This window comes from Phycodurus eques, chromosome 10 (assembly GCF_024500275.1).
Source record: "Phycodurus eques isolate BA_2022a chromosome 10, UOR_Pequ_1.1, whole genome shotgun sequence".
Taxonomy (NCBI): domain Eukaryota; kingdom Metazoa; phylum Chordata; class Actinopteri; order Syngnathiformes; family Syngnathidae; genus Phycodurus; species Phycodurus eques.
This window is the reverse complement of record NC_084534.1, coordinates 20,654,471-20,676,762: the sequence shown is the minus strand read 5'-3', so window position 1 is coordinate 20,676,762 and position 22,292 is coordinate 20,654,471. Positions and strand designations below refer to the sequence as shown.

The window sequence follows — 22,292 nt, the reverse complement described above, 5'->3', positions numbered from 1 at the left end:
CGCTCCACTTACGATATCTGTGAAGACTCCCGGCCTCATGAGGTTGATCATCTTGGCCACCTGATAGATGTCGACCACGCCTTCGTTCTCCAGCTGCTGCGACAGCGTGGTGAGCGCGCACAGCATCCCCGCCGACACCGCGCCGTACCTGCCGGGAGGCGCAACAATCAATCGCATGCAGCTGCACAACACACATTTACTTGCTAAGAAGTAGTTTTGTACCTCAAAGAGATACTTAAAAAAAGAAAATAACTGTGGAAAGAAGTGACAGTCGCCTTGTAGAATATCACAGGAGTAAAAGTCTTAAACTATATAACATTTACTGTACTTAAGAATCCAAAATAATTTCCTGATATTAAATGTACTTAAGTATTGGAAGCAAAAGAATTTGATGGTTTTCATGTATTTTTAATTTCTTTCTTGAGTTTACTTCAGTGGTGTAATTAAAGATCTGCATGTTGGCTAATGAGCGGAGTTAGCTAGCGCACATTATCTTTGCCATTGCATTAGTCATAGTTCAAAACAAACGCATGATAACGAAAATAAAATTCACGTTTTCACTTTACGGGATTAATATGAATTAGTAACGGATCACGTTGGACGGGGGAGTTTTTGAATGCCAGTACTTCTGTCACTTTAGGGGAGGCATATTAAGAGGTACTGTCAAAACAGTCTTTCACTTGGATGGGCAAAAACAATTCCTGTAAATACGCCTACGGATGTGTAACGTTATCCTCGTTAGCAACACCACAGGGGGTTTATTATTTTAGCTCCTTTGCTCATCATCTGCTGCTGGAGTGTCCGCAGGATGTGCTTCCAACTTTAGGAGCCAATATCACCAAAAGGTGCTTTGAATACTTTCTCATTACACTCTCCTGTAAATCTGATCATTTCCATTGAGCTTCATATTCATTGTGTTAATTTGATGTTATGCTGTTTGGAATGCATATTAGTCAAGCTCCCACACATTTTCTAATAAAGTCACTGCAAGCACAAAGATTTCTGTAAACAGCAAAATATGTGAGCTTGCTGAATCTTGGCTAATGTTAGCATTTTATGAGCACATGGTGGACCTTCACTTAGCAACATGATTTAGTTAGCAAGTTGGCTGTGTACTGTTTAATAAATACATTTAAAATTTCTGTAAGATCTTTATATGCATTGATACAGTATTTCACTATGACAGAGTGGACATCTTAAGCTTGACATCCAACTACACATACAATTATAACAAAAAAATAATATGATCATGAAAATAGAATCTACATGATGACAATGACTCGTTTTATTAAATAATTTGTTGTGTGATAAAATCAATTAAACAAAAATGTTTTAGTATTATTTAACCACTTACTACACGCACTGTAGTTTGCAGAGCAGTGTGCAGGATATACCAAAATCATCTACATCAAATTAATTATTATAATTTTTTTTTAATAAAATGAAGAAAACAGACGTATTGCACTGGTATGTGTGCAAATGTTTGGTCACCTTTAATAGTACCTCAGAGTTTCATTATTCTGCTACATTTTCATGATGACAAAATGTTTCTGATGAGGACACCAAAAGCACTTCATAGTGATATTGACCCTTAAATTCCATAAATTTGTATTGTGTCAATACTCGCTCTGCAGGATTATTCATCTCCTTTGTGCTCCACAGTTCAGGCATTACGTCAACGAACATTTTCTTTTGATTTTATATGGGAGTAACAAAGCTGGTTAAATGTATCGGAGTAAAAGTATAAATTTTATTTAGCAATTGAAGTGGAAATAACAAAATCAAATTATGTGAAAATTCAACTTCAGTACGGTAACAATGTACTCTGTTACATTACAAGAAGTGAAGCGTGTTTTAGGGAACATACTCGTCGTGCACAATGGTGGGGCCGTCTCGCGTCATGGCCTCCTCCTTGATGACCCTGATGAGCTCGAAGGCGCTGCTGAGAGGAGCATCGGGGTTGGGCCACTTGGGGCACTGGAAGTGTCTCACCTCCAGAACGTAGTCGTCCTGACTCGCACGTGACGACAGGAGAGTTATGCACACGCGAAGGAGGCAATGACATCGCAAGAGGACATTTGAAAACAGATGAACACTGGGGGTACCTGCGTGGCTTCCAGGATGAAATCGTGGATTATGATCTGCTCCTCACTGGAGAGGCACAGTCTGTCCTTACTGATGAGCGTGACAGTGAAGGCGATGCAGTTCATGGCCTCTTCACGACTTGGCCAGTAAACAAACTCATCCTCAGCCTGCACCGAACGGAGCAGAAAAAGTGTACGGCAAGAACTTGGCTTAAAAGGGGGAACTAAACCCAAAAATTGTTTTTTTGCAAGAATACATTGTATGTGCCAGCACTTGTCAAAACACGGTACTTTTAATGTTGTGTTTGTGGAATGAGAGTAAAACAGGATAATTAATCAACTACAGGAGGGCACCACGTTTATTAAAATCGCCATCAGCCGATGGTCGGCTGTGATGTCACAACTACAGTGCCTTGTTTCCAGCACATTTGTGTAAGCTTGGTTTGTTCAAAATGGATCGGTAGGAACTGCAACTGTGTCAGGCTGTCAGCATCAGAGGTAAGTGTGGAGATTCATTTTCATCTTTTAAACTGCCTTCGAAAAGTAGTCCACTGGCTGTCGCGGGCCAATAGTGCACTTGCCCCGCGAGGCTGCCCGGTGAGCAGCTAGCTCACCGGGCGATGTGTTGCTTGTTGTGGCCAAATCGCTGACTGGTTTTGTTAAGTAAATAAATAAATAATAATAAAATGTTCCTCTTTGTCTTAGCATAGCAAAAAAAAAAAAAAAAAAAACGCCTGGGATGAGTTGTTTTATTTTGGTTTTGCACATTTTGCAATATTTTCATTGAAAACGTCAAATTCTGATATAGTGGGGAGGGCACCACATTATCCGAACTTAAATAAATGCGTAAATACATAAATCGGAACGGGACGGCAGTCTATTACTAACCTAGCTAACACAGTAGTAAAGTCCTAACTAGAGTAAATGCTGTATTTGTATAAAAAACCGCTGTCACTGGACATCCCAAGTGATGAGTACTTACGCTGCTGCGCACCTACATTGCATGTGGGAAAAGTTATAAACCGCAAGTGACTACCTGTACAACATTCTAAATGTTTAATTTTGCTTTTCAGACAGGTTTTGACTTGATAACAGTGTGGCCTTCTAGACAAGCGAGGAGGATGTATTCGATATGTTTGCAGGCTGCTTACCAGGCCCTGGTTGTCAGGTAACATGACAATAATTTGTGCATTATGGTCCCAAATCATCCTCCAAAAGTCTGTGGTGGTGTGGGGCAAAGGATGCTGGGTAATGATGAACTCATTACTCCTGTAGTAACCCTGAGGAGATAAAAGAGCAGGCTTTTTAAAGATCATATTAGTGCACTATGCATTTGGATAGCAAATGTACAAATGGAATGGGCGAAGCTGAAGAGGTTGTGAGACTGTACCATTATGTAGGACGCATTAATGTAATCGGTTCCCTTCATGCCAGGCAGAGTGGTGAGTCCCACCCTCGCTCGCTCGGCTGTAGAGGCAGAAAAACGCACTTGAGTCAGGACCCAGACAAACTGGCTGATAGCAAATGCGTTCATTACCATTCCTCACTGTTGCTATAGCAACAACAACCTCCATTTCTCCTGGCCAGGCGCCAAGAATGCATAGACTGATTAACTTATGGGATTATGGAAATAGATTCTAATTTTGGACGACCAATTGTCTTCAATAATGTACGGCCTGGATACCAGACCGGCGGGATGGGGGAATGCTGCAGTGCTGTTTATTCATGCGAGACGGTCGTTATTTTCGCTTTATGAACAAACAAGCGGTGAAAGAACGGACGAGACACTCACATGGAACCACCGAGGAGTTGCGGTTCTTCTCCTTGTTGCAGTCTTTGTGAGCACTGAAACACTCCACGAAGCGAGTGTTGCATTGAGTCAGCAGCTGGTGACAGAGAAGGGAAAAGTCAATCACATGGTGTTCAAAATCAATCAAACACATAGATTGTGAAGCCCACAATGGCATTTCTAAATTAGTAAAATAGACATGCTCCTTTGGGAGTCAATGCAGCAACAGATAACAACAGCGGACCCCTTTTATACACAGTGAAATCTCAGTCAAAATCCATTAAGGGATGCTGATTAACCTCTAAATTGATCCAATTTGGAAACAAAACAAAAATTCCCATAGGAAATAACGTAAACAAGTAATTTGTTCCAGAGTCTAACTGTCGGTATCATAAAAATTTTTATGTGGAAGCTCGAGATAAGAGTTTAATCCGTTCCGTGGCCAGCTTGTAACTCAAAACATTTGTATCTTAAATCATCTTTCCTCATTGAAATTAATGAAAAAGTAAAGAATTAAACAGTTATATTGCGGTAGAACTGACGGTGAAAGTGTTCCGCCGACCAAGTTTCCGCAGCGTGTTAAAAGGGAAAATTTGACTTGACGGACGCTTCAGGCCAAAGGTCGACGTGTCATGGCTTTGGAGTGCTTGTAAATATCGACTGAGACTTTTTTAACTCATGACCCTCAAGGAGGAATTCGTTGTTTCGTGAGTCTTCACCCGGATATCGATCAAATGATCATTAATGCACCGCAATCACGGAAAACATCCGTTGTAATTTTTTCGCATTTATTTTGAAATCCGGTTTGTCACGTCCGACCCATCGACTCGTCTAGAGCTCGTAAACTTTCTTCATTGTTAATATTTGACTACAGTACTCTTGAGTCACTCTCATCACAGAATGTACTGTAAAAAAAAATTATATATATATATATTGAATATTGTTGATATCCAGCTCAAGGCCCCTGTACTATATATAACACATATATACATGTATATATATATACATATATATATATATATATACATGTATATATATATATATATATACATATACATATATATACATATGTATGTATATATATATACATATATATACATATATACATATATATATATATATACATATATACATATACATATATATACATATATACATATACATATACATATATACATATATATATATATATATATATATATATATATATACATATATACATATATATATATATATATATATATGGGCGGCACGGTGGACGACTGGTTAGAGCGTCTAACTCACAGAGGACCCGGGTTTAATTACGAACTATCCATCCATCCATTTTCTGAGCCGCTTCTCCTCACTAGGGTCGCGGGCGTCCTGGAGCCTATCCCAGCTATCATCGGGCAGGAGGCGGGGTACACCCTGAACTGGTTGCCAGCCAATCGCAGGGCACATGCAAACAAACAACCATTCACACTCACAGTCACACCTATGGGCAATTTAGAGTCTCCAATTAATGCATGCTTTGGGATGTGGGAGGAAACCGGAGTAGCCGGAGAAAACCCACGCATGCACGGGGAGAACATGCAAACTCCACACAGGCGGGGCCGGGGATTGAACCCAGGTCCTCAGAACTGTGAGGCTGACGCTCTAACCAGTCGTCCACCGTGCCGCCACAAACAAAACACTCAGGTGATAATTTTTGTAAGGGAAAACAATGGCACAATATGACAGTAATGGTAATTCATGGCGCACACTGCTTTTGTTCAATGGCTAACTGAAAATGTCTTCTCTTTTCTTCTTGCCTCGTGTTCTTCTCCTCTTAACCCTCTTGTTGGAAGATGTTCCTCATTTTGGTGTCACAAAAAAGGCCCCAAAAAAGGCACCGAAAACGTTTTGCCTATCTCGTGAGGTACACTAATGTGTCTTTTGGTGATGTTATCCGTAAGGTTTGTAGCAAATTTGACTATGTCTGGACTAAACCCCCCCATAGTTGCAGTTCACTATTTACAAAGTCACTCGATGACATTTTTTCTGTGGAAAAGCTGTGAGCTGAAAAACTCACCTTTTTTATATAATGCCCTAACATACCAAAAAAATGGTGCCAAAGTCCTGTCTAATAGGAAACTAAAACATTGGCGTTGTTGAATTATGTTTGAAGTGATGCATGTCGACTGAGAGAAAAGCTTTGCTAAAGGAAGAAATTCTTTTATTCAAAATCTAATTATCCGTGTGCTATCAATTTTTAAGGGTAAGTTGTAAGATGGATTTGAAATAATATTTAACTGTTTCGGGATCATATTTTGTGGTATAATTACAGTTTAAACTATTAATACAGTCAACCACAAAACATTTTTAGGGGGCCATCAATTACGCAACATTTTTATTTCTTTTTTCACTTTAGGCGGCAGGGCATGGTCCACATCCCTCGCAAATAAAATCGGATTACTGCAGTTCCCGTACATGATTTTAACAAGCTTCCGATGAAGAGACCGCCTCCTTTCCAAAGAATGAAAGGATCAAGCGACATTACCACAAGGTTGTGAACTCACTCTAAACTGCTTCTCCAGACGGGTGCGACCCGCCGAATTGGGCGTGAGGATGCTGTTGACGTGGCTGTGCAGCTGCCAGGCAGGCACCTCTGTCTCTCTGCTGAAAATGGCCTCCATCAGAGCATCGTGGATGAACACATACTGCTCCTACAGGACAGCAGGAATGCCAACACATGAGAGAATCGAGGTGAGCTGCCACTACAACTGTTAAACTGGGATTTTCATGCATTGCAGAGAACGGTACACACAAGAGAAAACATCCATCAAGCAGAATTTTCTCAATATGGCTCGATGATGGCAGAGGTCAGACTGTTTGGATCGGGTATAAAAGCATCAGTTTCACCTCAGATAACTACTTAATGCTGACATTGAGGTTACAGTATGCATGGGTTTACCAAATTGCACAGTAGAAGATTAGAAATACACGCCCACTCTGATGAGTCGCCTTTTGGCTGACATTTAGTTGGTAGTGTCACAATTCAGTAAGTACAACATGAAAGCACAGCTTCATCCTGCCACGCATCATCATTTAAGTATGTGAAATGTGTGGGGGATAATTTATTAAAACCCTTTAGGCCACTTCGTAGCAAATGTGGCCGCCATGTGAAAAAGCTGTAATAATTACTTTCCACTTACTCCTTGAACAAACTTGACAGAGTTGCATACTTGTTTAAATCATATAAGCATTATTTAAAAAACAACAACAACATCATTATACAAAGCAACACAGACGAAAATATGAAATAAGAAAGTCATCCCTCCACTCTCCTAAAACAAGACTTGACTCAGCGCAAAGTATTAAAGCTTTCTCTCCGTAAGCATTTTAAACCACGGATGACCTTTGTCATAGAGTTTTTTTTGTTTTTTTTGGAGGGGGGCAAGCCGGGGATCTTACCTCAGTCTGGACCAGGTAGTTGCGCTGTGTGCGGATATGTTTGAGAAAATCCAGGATGCTGACTGTGCTTTTGTCCTTGATTTGTTGCAGCATGCTGTCAATGACAATGTACGTTCCTGTGCGCCCAACCCCTGCACTGAGGCCAGCACGAAGCAATATGAGCACGCTGGCAGGCCCGTCAGCACATTTCCAACATCTAACGGTCATAATTAATGTTCATTTAAGTAATGGATTGTACCTGCAGTGCACCAGGACCGGGCCCATGTCTGCAGTGCGGGCCGCTGATGAGCGGTTGATGAAGGTGAGGACCGGGAGGGTGTACTCTGGCACGCCCATGTCAGGCCACTGAGTGTAGTGGTACTGGATTATGACGCGCTCATTTAGCTTCCCCTTTGGATTCCCCTTCTGACCCTGAAATATAACACACACCTTAGAACACAGCGTAGGCTATCGCATTGTCAGTCAATCAATGAATTAACATTACAGTGTAGCATGCTTTTACTTTTATTTACCTTCTTGACTTTTGTGTTCCGTATGAGGAAACGCCGCAGGGTGTAGCAGGCGTGCACTTTGGTGCTTTTCAGCATCACAACGATGTTCCCGTACTGCTCGCTGTTCTCTGTAGGCCAGTACTGGTCACATTTCCTCTGTAAAACACAGCAATTGATACTTGACCTTACCTGATGTTTACTAAGCAGTCATAAGAGTTCCTACACTGCAAATATAACATTAAAAATATATTAATTAATTTGAGCAAAATGATGTCCCAATAGAAAATGAATATTTGACTTGGCACGATTTTTTAAAACAAGTAAACATGGTTAGCCTCAAAACCCCCCACCCATGTCTTAAAACTAGTGTTCTTATACAACCTACACCTCTAGAACTATGGTATTTCATAGCTAAACTTGCTCATAACCAGTAATGAACTCTCGATAAGTTATAACATCTTACTTAGAATTTTAACTCAACTCAACTTTATTTATGGTGCACTTTAAACAACAACCACAGAAATTGCTGTACACAATATAGATCAAACATAAAACAAGAACTAAAACTTGAATCCAAATGAAGCTCCTCATCTCCCTTCAACATAGTTCCATGGCACCAGCATGCCAACAGATGGCAGCAAAGCTCTACTTTACTCTAAATAAAGCTTCGTCACTCAATTCAACAAACTTGCTTGGCACCAAGTTGCCACAAGATAACGCCAAAGCTATACTTTCATTGCTTTGGCCTGAGCACAAAAACAACAGAGGATAGGTTTTTAAAAATCTTTGAACAGGTTAATTCGCGAGTGCCGAAGAGTGACTATTAGGGGGTTCACTGCTTTCAAAACAACCTTATGCTTTGGGGTTTCTTTTTCCCCTTCTGGGGTCTGTAATATTTAATTAATACAAATAATAATAATGATAATAATAAATTATGATATGATTAATTACCAGTAATTAATTAATACATTTTAATAATGAATGGCCCACCCGTCCTTTCTCCACGAGGTTTGTAATCATGACAATGATTCCGGTGTTCTGCTCCCACACCATCCTCCAGAAGTCTTCAAAGGTGGACTTCAGTGGACCCTGGGCAGCTATGTATGCTCTGGGCCGGTTATATCCCTGAGACAAATCAAATGATTCATAACTAAGGTGAGGTTAAGAAGACACAGACGGAACATGAAGATGTGTGAACTCACGTCCACATAGTTGGCATTGATGTAATCTGAATGTTTGGCATCTTTCCCAGCCAGCGCTCGCAATTTCACCCGGCTATGGTCATCTGGGCGGGGAAATCATCAATATATTTGAGCAAATCATTGTTAAAGGAAGGAAAGTAGGTTAAGAAAACATAAGAGGATTCCTCCACAGGAGACATGCTCTCTAATCGCATTTCACAGCAGACTCACAAGCCACGATGTTGATGTATCTGTTTTTGTGCTTGTTGTCAGGATGATTGGAGTGTTCCGCTGTGATTTTCAGGTCGGCTGTGGAGCGTTGGACCTCCTGGGAAGCGTGAGAGCGCGAAAAACAAAACAAAAAAATTGGATTGAATCATTCTCTATTTAACGAAACTGCATGATTTCATTTATTGCATAATGCATCTTTGTGCTACCACTGGTCATTAATAAGGACATTTCCTTTTCCTATTGATTGAAACACCAAGCTAATTATTTCTAAATGCAACGAGACAACAGTAGACGGACAAATATGAGCATGTCAACGTGAAAGCATCCAGACAGTCTAGCAGTTAAAAAAAAAAATGCTCCGAATGTGTGGGTATGGATTGATATGCTAGACTAGTGGTTCTCAAACTGGCTTGGGTCAAACCCCAGGGGTTCGGTGAGTCACTCTCAGCGGAGGTCGGAGGACATGTGTCCGTTCTGATTCGTACAAATTCAGCCTTTTAATTCACCAAATTATAGAAAGCTTTGTCACAATCTATCTTTTTGCAAGCAATCCTTTTCAAGGATGGTAGACAAAACAAAGAGAAGGAACAGACTTGGTTGCGAAAATGATATGAGCTGAATTTGCCAAGGTGAAGCCACACATTCTTGAATTTGAGATCACTTCAACACACAACAACAAAAGTCACACTGATTTGCAGGAAAAATGTTTTGAGTTATGTTTTTGTGAAATTCATGTTTTGTTTTGTTTTGTTCCCTACTTTGAACACAGTGATTTTGTGTGCAACTGAGGCATGGTTCATTTTGTTCCCAATGTTTGAATTTACATTTTTTCCCCCAAAAAAATTACAAAGGGTTCGTTCAATGCACGGATGAAACTTGTGGGGTTCATTCAGCACCGCTGACAAGGTTAAGAATCACTGCAGTAGTCAGTGCTGTAAGGAGCCGTGTTTACAACAAACATCAGTTCAAAATGGTCCCGCAGCTAAACTCACTCATTTCCTGTGCACTTTCAGTTTCAATAACTAGTTGGGCCTTAATTAATTGTGCTCTCTGCTGCGAAGTACTAAAATCCATTACGCCTCCACTGATTCAAGACATATACTACGAACTCAATGATAAGAAAGAAATCTCAGGTCCCTGAATTTCTCCTGCGTTTCCAGCGCAAAGTAAAACTCAAGCAGTGCTTCGGTTTATGTTTCAGCACAGCCAATGCTATTAGTGCTTGAACTCAAACAACCTTCTTTTCCTCCTCCTCCTTCCCCGTGTTGTATTTACATGACAAATGAGCGTATGAGCCTGACGTCAAATGAACCAATTAAAGAGCACCCTTCAGGAGTGAAGCTTTGGCCTTCTTTCTTAACCTGCTTTCACCCTAATTAACTTCACGTTTGCCTGGGTGTCTTTCCCCCAAATATCTATCCAAAAAGAGCATAGTTGAAGGGGAACATGGTGCCACGCTGAGTAGTCTGCTTCATTTGAAAAAAGAAGGATGGTGGGGGGTGCAATGTTCAGTTCAGGCTGAACGCTCTGATGCTTAAAAGTTTGTTTCGGTCTGTTGGAGCTGCGGTGAAAACTCCAATGCTGACACACCCACACTTTTTGGTACATTTGTGGAAAACTAAAATAAATCAGCAAACTGTGAAAACAGATGTTGGATTTTTGTAAAGATAACTATTGCCAAATTAATTGGTTAATGTAACAAAAAAGTCTGGCAACAATGAGTTCACATATACTGTGGATCATTTTCCCGTGATGTCTTGCAACATGGTGGTGGTGACATGGTGGTGTTTCAATTTTTTGGAGGTCGATGTTAGTTATGTTCAGGTGCTTATTGAGTGTTTCAATAGAGAAGCCTCCTGATCCCGAAATGGAGACAAACAAATACTGATCACGTGTTGAAAAAAATCATCTACAGACAGGAGTTCCTCTGAAATCAAATGTCCCTGAAGTGGTATAATTCTGAATTCAAGCCAAATGCCATAATGTTATAGTTGAATGTCTTGTCATAGTTGTTTTCACTGCGGTTAACTTGATTTACACATTTCCCTTAATTACTATGAGGAAAAAAAATGTTTTGAAATACAAACAAATTGCATGTCAACGGGCATTCTGGAATGAATTGTGTTCGACGTGCCCATTATACAAACAGCATATTGTCAAATTAATTCTCGCACGGATGCCCTGCATGCCTAGCGGCATTTTCTAAATAGTTGTAGCTAATTATGTGTTTCATCGTTAATGTTAGTTGTTTGCATTTTCTCGTAGTGTGATGGAAGTTGTGTAAGTATTCTACTTACTTCTTGTGGCACCCTAAGTTCAAGTGTGACAAGCTCATTAGTGGCTGTAGCTTGACACTGATACCTCGAAATGCTCCCCGGGCCCTTCAGCTGCCCCCTGCTCCAATGTGTTCCACTAACATGTGTATGTGTTCACTGTGATGGGTTAAATGCAGGGAACAAATTTCATGTGCATGCATGCATGTTCATGACAATAAAAGGTGATTCTTCTTCTTCTCTTCTAGCTTGCTCGATGAGAGATCTGCTACCTATAGCAAAACTGAAACGCTTCTGCTCGTTCCTTGACTAACTCGTCAATGCCAAGATTGTGATAATTAATTGGGGAATGCTAAGTTCAACTTGGTATTGTCACAAAGCATTTACGTTGTGTGAGGATGTATTTTGCACCAAGGGCATGTTTTAGCAATCTGATTACTGACAAAACAAAGAACAAATTCTAAATCATTGCAATAAGGTTCCCTTAAGATTTATTTATTTATTTTATTTTTATACACCGCCACTGAGTGTACAGCATGTGAGTTTACCTCAAACTCCTCCGAAAAGCCTTGTAGGTTGTTCTTGTAGAGCTCCATGATGTGTTTGACAAACTGCTTGACAGGAATAGCCTCCATGTCATCTACAACGAGGACAAAATACAGTAGGCAAAATGTATTTGTTTCATGAACAAGATTGAGATTTAAGTTTTGGGTTTGTTTTTCAATATAATGATGATTGAAAAGAGTCAACAGAAGGGATAAAAAACACAGAAGAACTGCAATAGCTGGTGTCACAACTTATTTTGTGCATTTACAGTGGGAGCATCTGCCTCAGTAGAGTCATATCATCTTGAGGTCACACACGAGGGAACTTTGATAAGGCTGGTGGAGCAGCCACACAGGGACAATAGAGCCGGGGCCCCAGCTGTCAAGGCTACTGATGGTGGCTAATGTTTAAACGAACACACCATTGCACCTGGGACCCAAAGGGGCCAACCTGGTCACATAGTAAAAGGGGATTCTGCTTTGCTAATCTGTCAATTTATCAAAATGTCCTTCTTCAGCCCATAAGGTGGTTATGGTTGAGTGTGTTAAAGCACTAGAAACATCAATGAACTAAGGTTGATTAAATCTTGTACGCATATAATGCCTTCATCATCTTAACATTTAAATATATTCCCATTACTAATAAACTTCGGCACGCATTCAGGTCACAGCTCAGTGAATGTCCCTTTCCTTGAACTCAATTGCAGCGCTCGTTCAGTTATTCTGACAATATGTGCAATGGAAGCATTACAATGCAAATAAAAGGAAGAGAGGAGGCGACAAGCAATGAAAGTGGAATTTTAATGCGGAGTCGATGGCGACATCAGCTGCGCTTTGTGACTACGATATCGCCGTCTTCAAATGTCACAGAGCTTTGTGACAGAGAAACTTAAGCCTGATATCAACTAGACGCCAGCCAGTGCTCGGCTGCCGGGAACATTAAAAGCGAGAAGGAAAAAAAAACAAAAAACAGCCAGCCAGGCCTAGTGTTCAGCTGCAAAGGGGCTCCCAGAGTCATTTCACATGTAAATGAACTTAAATTGTGCAAATATGCACATCAAGGTAACGGAGAGAAAGCCTTTTGAGAAATCTTTATGGTGATTTGAGGATACCTCCCGAATTAGCAGCGTTATTTTAAATTAGTTTCCCACCTGAATAATGCAATTTAAACATGTCAACTCATGAGCGAGTGAGAAAACAAGAAAAGGTCAGTGCTGTTAAAATAGTACATTTTGCTGTTGGGAACCATGCTGTTTACCTGGTATTGGGATGAAGGGGATGCTCTCATTGGCCACCACCCGAGGAGAGCTGCTCTCCTCAACATAGAAGTGAGCTGTCTGGAAAAACCTCCTGCAGGGACAAAAGAGATATCGAGTTAGATGCCGTCAACAAAACGAGCATCTAAATATTGTTGGAAAAGAAGCACAAATGCGCCACGTTGGACACGACCTGACAACTTTGCCAAACAGACTACAGGTAACATAGAACCAGCTAAAAAGTATAATCTCAATCACCGTCTCGTCAGGGACAAAACGTGCAGCATTCAAAGCATCCACTAAGCTTAGAAACTAACACAATAAGACCATATAGAAACCAACATAATAAGAGCATATTGGAGAAAAGTGTGCACGTGTTAAAAACAGCCATGCTGTGAAAACAAAAGTTAATATTAGAGCCTGCAAGCTCATCCGTTTAGGTGACATCCCCCCCCCCCCCCCAAACATCATGTAAAAAAGATGATAAATGTGTTAATTATATTTGGAGAGTCACCAAATTAATCTCTTACAATGAATTGTGCATGCATTCAAAACATCCTGCACAATGGATTGAAATGAATGAATGGTGAGGGGAAAACAAATTATGGAAGCCCTTAAAAGACAGAGACAAATTAGAGTCTTAGAAGCCCTTCTCAGCCACCATGGCATCTCTCTCACTGACACACAATGTTTACTGATGACCAAACATACAAAGAGCCAATCTAAGTACCATTGCCATTATTAAAAAAATAAAAAAATAAAAAAACCCAGGTGCGATCCTACCTGTACTTGCAGAGAAGGGTGCAGATGCTAGTCATTCTTTAGGATGGACAGACAACCAAAACAAAAAGGCTGGAGTGAATGACAAAGGTATAGAAAGAGAGGGATAGAACGATGGAATGGTGAAGGGAGGGTGGGGTGGGCTAACTAATAGAGAGGGTGAAGAGGTCGCCTTCTTGGCGTGCGTCACAGCCTCCAAATTCCAATCAATCTCCCACAGTGGGCGCAGATGTGTTGCGGCGAACTAACCAGCGAGGTTCACGCATCCTCCGCAGCTTGCCTCCCAACAAGCTCGCTTTGAGGGGAATACAAAGCAAGATGAACGTGGCTTTTCGGAAAGGATGACAGTTGGAAGAAAAAGAAAATGGAGCGAGGCTTCAACACGGACAAGCCGAGATGCTGGGACCTGCTTTGTTTCCGGCCTCAAACATCTGTGAGCTTTCAACAAACAGCTCGAGCCTCAGAGGCGCCCAGATGTGTGTTGCAATTAAGGCCATTGGAGTTCCGCTCGTGACCTTAACTTTGACAAGCGAGGAGGAGCAAACTTCAAACAAATACAACCACAGACGTTCCGCCGATTACATCTTTTTCAGTAATACGATCATGTACGAATTACAAGAATTGCGGTATTACCTTGTTAATGAGCATGGAAAGCTAACGAGCAAGGTTAGGCTCAAATAGCTGCCCGAGTCTGTTGATGCGGCACAGAAAGAGTAAAGAGTGTGCGAATGGTTTGATTTCATCTTTCATCATAACCACTTCCCCCGGGGAGCTGACATTGTCTGAACTGTGAGAGTTGTCATAACAACCGCGGGGATGGTCAGCTCTGTATTCCTGCCCTGCTCCAGCATCAAAGTCGCCCGCCGCCAAAATAACGTGAGCAGTTTCTGCAATGTTACGGAAAAGAGACTTTCATGAGAAAAGTCAATTTACGGTAGCTTTACTGAATCACTCCAACTGATATCAGGTAAAGTAGAAGTGCAAGGTCAAAGACAAACACAATAGATCCCCTGGACATCCTCCATTGGATTCTGATAAATTAAGAACTTGTAACACAAAGGTTTCCATGCCTAATGCCTTACTTATTTCCATAACATATTTTTTCCCCCCGATTTTCAATATTGGTTTGTAGGTACACAAACCATTCAATATTTTCATTAAATTGTGAAACTCCAAGCTCCACAGTCGATGGCAGACATGGCTTTTCCTTGTTAATTGTTTTGCAGTTATGTTGTAATGTACGTTACCTTCATCTCGGCTGTCTACCACACAACTAGGCTATTTGCATTTAAATAGTGTGTTTCCGAGGTTTTTTTAATTCAAGAAACCAATACCGTTTGATATCTCAAGCACCATTAAACATACTCAAAGACAAACACAAAATATATAAATACAACTGTGACCTGTGCACCGCATTTATTAAAAAAATTTTTTTAAAAAAATGCCTCAGCATACCAATGTATTCAAATCCACCGAGAACTTTCACCTCTACATATTCATTATAACTCTTTAATTGGGCAAAAGTAATTTTGATTATCAGATTAATCAATAGAATAATTATGAGTACTTAATTAAAATACTACAGATAAAATAATAATGCAGAATCTTTAGGGGAATAAATAAATATGCATGAGAGCAGCTGAGGAACTAGCCAGTAGTGCTATTTGTAACTCATTAACTATCCCACATGTGCCAGTGGCTTGGCCTGTGTAATTACTGGAACTTGAATTGCGTGGCTGGAAATTAGCCAAGCAGAAGAAAACACAGCTGGGCCCACTGTTGGCACTCCGGGGCCTTCAGGTCTCCTTCCCCCAAGCCTCGCACGGTGAAGCAAGAAGTCACATAAATGAATCATAATATAAATAAAAGCAATAATCATAGGTGGTTTTAAACCAGAACCAAACCATCCAGAATACCATCAGAATATGTCAGACTAAAAAAATAAATAAATAAAAATCAAGAATTACAGGATGTGTGTTACTGGGGGTTGTGGGGTCTTATCACTTTCACCCAAAGTGGTGAGAGCAAATACATGGATGAGTTCCAAGAAGGCCAGAAGAAATTTGTTATTCCTTCAGAAGGCGATGTTGTGCGTACCTGCAGGCTAGCACCATCTTTGTTCCAACTTGTCATTGTGTATACAATATGGCCCTTCATCTTGTACAAGTCTCACCTCCAGTAGACCATTACGATGAGCAGCAAGATGAGGCAGAGCAGGGTCAGAGCAGACACTACCACCAGCGGGACAATCCACACCATCCTGCCCATGCCGAGGTGAGGCGTTCGGGTCACGTTGGAAAAGGTGGTTCTTTCTGGAACAAGAGACAAATACAGATTCAATACTGTCCAAGTGTGCAGTGCAAAGCAATAGCAGCAACATAATACGATGAGAATAAAGTCATTAAAATGATGAGAATACAGGTATGGTTTTGCATATGCATCCTGACTCTACACAGAAGGAAATCGCCTTTATTTTGCAATCTTTAATGATAATACGCCAAAAAATATGCCAAAATGGCAGGTCTCTATAGACTGTTGCGTTTACTTTTGTGTGGGAATTTTGATGTTTATAAAAATAACCATTTTATTGCAGTAGTATTACCACATTCAAAAATAACATACTTTTTTCTCACATTATAATTTGATTCTCATAAATTGACTTAATTTTCCAAGTATACACTTTTTGCTCATAATTTAACTTTTTCATAACAGTGTAGAAAGATTACAGAGACAATACACTAATTCATCTGTAAAGCTACACATGCTACCTCCAACGCTGTAAGATAAAAATGAAATAGAATGATCCAAATCAGCTTTCCCTCAAAGCAAACTATTTAAAAGCAGCCCCAAAGGAAAACCTTAAGGCACAACACCTCTAGCAGGCATCTGCCCTCAGGCTTCTGTGTTGTTCGAATACAAAGACCGAGAACAGAGCTTAGTCATTGACTGAGAAGGGACTTGAAACAACTTGTTATGCCAAACCAGTTTGTGAAGCCACCAAGCATGTTCACAGTTGTGATCTGAAGAGAATCTCGCCTGATAAAGAGTGTGTTTGAGAACGGTGACCTCACCAGTATGGATAGAGAATGGCCAAAGACTCTTCCCATCACTGCTTATCTTTGGTGATAGTGTGGCGCTCAGGGGAATCTGCATCTCAGCGCTGTCGTTACGAGGCTCCTGGGTGGTGACTGCGTCGACGTCTGTGAGGTTTTCCTGTGGGGGGGTCAGGTGGCCGTCTGCTGTGCTTGCAGGAGTCGTGCTGCCTTGCACCGTGGCTTTCTCTTTGGCTGTGGACGCTGGGGTGGGGAGGACGGACTCTTTGGCGACAGTGCTGTTGGCTTGCGTTTCCTCATGGGTGGTTGCCGTTTTGGTCTTTTTCTTCTTCTCCGCACCCCTGTCCTCCTGCTCTCCCTCTCCGTCCCCCTCGTTGTCTTCCTCCTCCTCGCCCTTGGGCACAGCCTGGTTCTCCTCAGCGGGGGAGTCGGTCTCCGTGGCCTGCGGTCCCGCTTGCTCCGTGCTGGGCTTTGTGGGTGGGGTGGACGAGTGGGGGGGGCTTTGGGTGGCTTGAGGAACCTTTGTGGGCCAAACAGAACTGGGCAAAGAGGAAATGACACCCCCGCTGACACCCAAGCCTGCCAGGAAGGTGCTCGTAACCACCGATGCCACCGTTGCCTGGCTTCCGCTGGAGGAGGGGCCCAGTCCGGTTGCCATGGAGACAATAGAGAAGTGGATGCCAGAGGACGTCCATGTGGAGGAACCAGAGCTTATGGGAGCCATGTCGGCTGATGACACTGGTGATACTGTAGGCTGAGAGAGGCAGAGTATATGAGGTTACGCAAATTATTTACATGCAAATGGCATACTGTCATCTACTGGTTAACTTACCATCCCAGTCTTCACGATACGAGAACCTTCAAATATTCTTGTGGTATTGGCTGGAAGGAAGAAGATGTACAAGGGAGAAATTAAATGCCAAGGTTATGTATCATGTCAAAATGTTGACACACAAATGGTACTAATTAAAGGCACATTTTTAACAAAAATGTGTAAATAACATACATTTGAAAGTTAATGCTGCAAATAGATCAAATAAAAGCAAAATAAAATAAAAATAAGGCACACTTACAAGCCTTAAATTTTCTCCAAAATCGACAGTGGGCTTTATAATCCGGTGCGCCTTATGTATGAATTCTGGCTGTGCTTACTGAAGTCGAACTGATTTTATGTGGTACACGGCGCTAAAAAATCTGTCAAAATGTTTTAGTATGACTTTGATAAGCTACGAAGCCGGACTGTCGGAGCAGTACGGCTACCGTAGTGAGGAGCCTCGCGGAGTAATACTGTGCTTCAACATAATATTATGGTGTGTGCATAAGTGACTTATCTGACTGTTTTGTTTCGCTTATTCGCGTTTATAATCCGGTGCGCCTTATGTATGAAAATGTACCCGTTCATTGATAGTGCGCTTTATAATCTGGTGCACTTTATAGAAAATGCGGTAATTGCTTATATTAATAGTTTAAACTGTATGTATACCATAAACTGTGATTGAATTCAATTCCGAATTCTGTAACATTTAAAAGGTATTTTACAACATTACCCTGAATAATAAATGACTTAGACATTATTTAATTTAGGAAACAATGCATCCAAAGTGTGAATGTACATGCGGCAAAGACTCTCACTTGAACATACTTTACTGTACTATTTTTCTATACAGACAGAGATTTAGCAGCATTTTATGGCATTCCAGAAAGAGCACAAATCCACAAATAGTTTTTCAGCAATTAGCTGGAGATATGTTACACAGGAAAAAAACACAAATAGGTGAATTTATAAAATGTGAACTGCGAATCTGCGGGGGATTAGTGTACCTCTGAAGAGTAGTGTTTGGCTGAAGTCGCTGCGCAGGTCATGCTGACACACCGCCTGCACTCTGAACAGGTACAGGACATCTGGGGACACATTAGTGATGACTGCTTTCTGCAAGAAAACAAAACAGAACCAAAAAAAAAAAACTCATTTAAGGCTAGTGATCATAGTGGATATCCGGTTGAGTTAGTGTACATCAATACATTTATTGCTCCACATCGTGTATCTGCTCAATTAGTTTGAGTCGCACGTCTACAACTCAAGAACAGGAGGCACTTTAAAAAGGCAGCTGCTTGTATTTCTCGAAGACAATTTGGATAAAAGGTGTACAGATATAGAAACTGAGACTTGAAATGGATATTAAGAGAGTATAATAAGAAGGACTGACAGCCGAGGGGGAACTTGAGAGACTGCTCTCAGTAAAGTGACAGCATTAATGTATCAGTGGCGTGCGACAACGTTGACAGCCGAATTAAGCAGCTGTGCTATAAATGTACAATCACATGAAATTAATTAAAGCGAGTGAAAGCAAAGAGACAATCCATTGAAATCCCTTTAAAAAAAAAACAGTCAACAGACAACTCTGAGGTTGTTCAGCAGGCAAAGCTACATAGAAAGTTCAATACAAGTTTTAAAAAATAATAAAGTCTTCTTCATATCAAGTATCAGTGCTCTTCAAAATGAGGACAGCTCCAATTTATCTCAGTATTCATCACAATCTGTTCTGCATTTACTCTTTTCCAAGTTCTGGGAAAGTGGTGTCCCATGTGTTTTCTCAACATAAAACTAAATTTAATTATATACATTTTCATGGAACTCATGCTATGAACAAAGATGAATTGTTTTGTCGTTACTGTAATCCTATTTGCTCATTGAAAAGAATCCATACTTAAACGACAATTCATTTATCACAAACTAATGGTAACAGAATGGTTCCCACTCCCTGTGAAAGTTCACGTTCAGTGTGTGTGTGCACTTGATGTTTTTGGTTTTCACTCCATCTGCAATTTTCAGTGTCTAACAGAGTTGGGCCAACAGCCACCAGAGAGCAGATCGCAGGCTTCTAAACCAACGGGCAAGTAAAAAAAAAAATCTGTGCTGTTTGTGTGTAAAAAAGCAGTGGTACACTCTGCATGCTAGCTGGGGTGGGGGGTCAGCGGGCTTTACAGAGAGGCGCAGCTGGGTGTTGGATTCCCATAAACAGAAGAATGCATGAGCCGAGAGCGGAGTATCTAGTGTGTGGAAGAACATGCCTGTAAGGTACAAGCCCTGCAGGATAGATTTCTGTAGAGTCGCTGAATGTTGGGAAGACAAAAGAACGATCTGAAGTTAAGAGTGAACATGACGACTGGAGCCAAAAGCTGCACTGAGGGCTTGGAAATTATACTCCAGAAAGGAGACGGGCTGTATTAAACTGGCTGGATAGCCTTTTGGATAAGTCATTAGAAACATCACTTTCAACAGATTTTTTTTCTGTCAATATTTTATTATAATAGTAGGGGTATGTACTGTGTATGATAAAGTACTTTTCTTTAAAGTACTTTTTTTGTCATTACCTTTACCGTCAATGATTGGAATGTATTAATCAAATAGTTCTTCAGCCTTTTTAATTTGTCCATATTGTTCCTTTCCCTGTTAAAATGCCAGGAATTTATGATATAAAAAAATGACACCAAGATAAATCATTTCCTAACCTTTTCCACCATAATTGTGACCTATAACCTGTACAACTCAATTGAAAAGATGTCAATCTTTTCCAGTGTGCACACCCTTTTATAACTGGGGATGTGGCTTTGTTCAGAATTTATCACATTCAAACTGAGACACACCTCTAAATTTATGAATGTTGATTATTCACCTTACGAAGTTATTTTGGACCAATCTATGCTTTCCAACATTGGAAAATGTTGGAGGAAGTCTCTCTGTGTCCCGTTGTATAATTTAAGGTTGCTTTTGACTGAAGCATACATATCACGCCCTTTTGAGCTTCACATTTAGGAAAACTAGAACAGAGATTGTGCACCAGGCCCTCCCTCTGGTCCAACACCTTGGATGCATTGACCAAAACAATCTCACACTCTCTGACATCTTGTAGAAAGTCATTCCAGAAGAGTAAAAGTTTACATAGGGGAAAATCCATGTTAGCTTCCATTTTTTTTTTTAGTTTCATTGGCGAGGTGCCCTATCACTTCTCCATGTACCAGTCTAAATGTTAAACCATACTGATGGAAATGCAATAGATCATCCTAAAAGGGATACCCCAGGTGGATACAGACATGCATTATGGATAAATCTGTCAGTGAATGTGACAGGCCTGTGTGTCTCCTCACCCAAACGTGAGTGACAGGGTGGGAGGCGGTCAAGGCTTTGATATCAACCACTAGCTACACGCAGAGTTCTTCATAACCTGTCACCTCTTACATTCACACTGACTGATCCTGGTAGTAGCATCCATGTTGCAAAAATCCGTCGAGATGACTTATTCTCTTGGGGAGATGTCAGTTGTGTCTTATGTAAGGGCGCTCACCATGCTTTGATCCCCCGTCTTGGTGAAGGTTTCTTCATCGGCAACATCGCGCTTCACCCAGCTGTAGGACACCATGTAGGTGGTGATGGGCGGGTGGTACACGGTCAGGGGGCGTTCCCAGCTCACCATCAGGGCCGTCTGGTTCAGCGGTTGGATCTTCATGCTCACTGGGGCGCTGCTGCACACTGCGCGAGAAAGAAAGCTTTCAATACAGCTCTCAATACAGAGGGAAGATGAAAGGCTTGACCATAATTATGCATAGGGGTCCAAATAACAACTGTGTCTCTCTGTTATATGCACCAACAAAACAAGCGTTCCATTGTTGCCATGAAAAATCTCTCACAGGATGCAGGTAGGGGAGGAGAGCATGCACGGTGACCTCAAGGTGGCAGTATAGGCTGCACCGTGGCAACAAAGAGAGCCTGCTGCCACTCTGACAATCTGGACATTCTCCCGGAGCACAATGGGGCAACAGCAATCAGGAAACAATGTCAACTAATCATGCGCACACGGGATTTCTGACAAATTGAAATTGTCACATTCATTTACAGACTAAGGGAACAGCGCAAAGTATGGTGCCGTGACAAGAAATACACATGTGGGGAAAATAACCCCTATATTATATTGTATTTATATATATATATATATATATATATATATATATATATATATATATATATATAAAAACACAGACATGCATATATTCTCAGTCGGCGGGGAACAGGAGGGAATTCTGGGTGGGAGTGTTGATGAAGTGTGACAGTGTGCGAATTGTATTTGAACCTGTCGGATGTCAGGTGTCAGAAGCTTAATGTTTAATGAAAGAAGAAG

The 22,292-nt window shown here is 41.0% G+C and overlaps 1 protein-coding gene across 1 annotated transcript in view; it reads right to left on the bottom strand.

The window, feature by feature from the left end:
* ca16b (carbonic anhydrase XVI b) overlaps positions 1 to 22,292 on the bottom strand; it is a 109,835-nt gene that overhangs the window by 3,222 nt on the left and 84,321 nt on the right. The window contains exons 9-28 of the mRNA XM_061687535.1: positions 21,462 to 21,646; positions 18,937 to 19,045; positions 17,948 to 17,997; positions 17,134 to 17,869; positions 16,236 to 16,374; positions 13,285 to 13,376; positions 12,030 to 12,121; positions 9,209 to 9,305; positions 8,999 to 9,081; positions 8,787 to 8,921; positions 7,818 to 7,952; positions 7,544 to 7,716; positions 7,306 to 7,441; positions 6,411 to 6,557; positions 3,877 to 3,970; positions 3,475 to 3,551; positions 3,236 to 3,364; positions 2,106 to 2,252; positions 1,868 to 2,010; positions 13 to 148 (exon numbers count right to left, since the gene is read on the bottom strand). Coding sequence (XP_061543519.1) covers positions 13 to 148; positions 1,868 to 2,010; positions 2,106 to 2,252; positions 3,236 to 3,364; positions 3,475 to 3,551; positions 3,877 to 3,970; positions 6,411 to 6,557; positions 7,306 to 7,441; positions 7,544 to 7,716; positions 7,818 to 7,952; positions 8,787 to 8,921; positions 8,999 to 9,081; positions 9,209 to 9,305; positions 12,030 to 12,121; positions 13,285 to 13,376; positions 16,236 to 16,374; positions 17,134 to 17,869; positions 17,948 to 17,997; positions 18,937 to 19,045; positions 21,462 to 21,646 — 3,035 coding nt within the window. The remainder of the gene's footprint in view (positions 1 to 12; positions 149 to 1,867; positions 2,011 to 2,105; positions 2,253 to 3,235; positions 3,365 to 3,474; positions 3,552 to 3,876; positions 3,971 to 6,410; positions 6,558 to 7,305; positions 7,442 to 7,543; positions 7,717 to 7,817; positions 7,953 to 8,786; positions 8,922 to 8,998; positions 9,082 to 9,208; positions 9,306 to 12,029; positions 12,122 to 13,284; positions 13,377 to 16,235; positions 16,375 to 17,133; positions 17,870 to 17,947; positions 17,998 to 18,936; positions 19,046 to 21,461; positions 21,647 to 22,292) is intronic.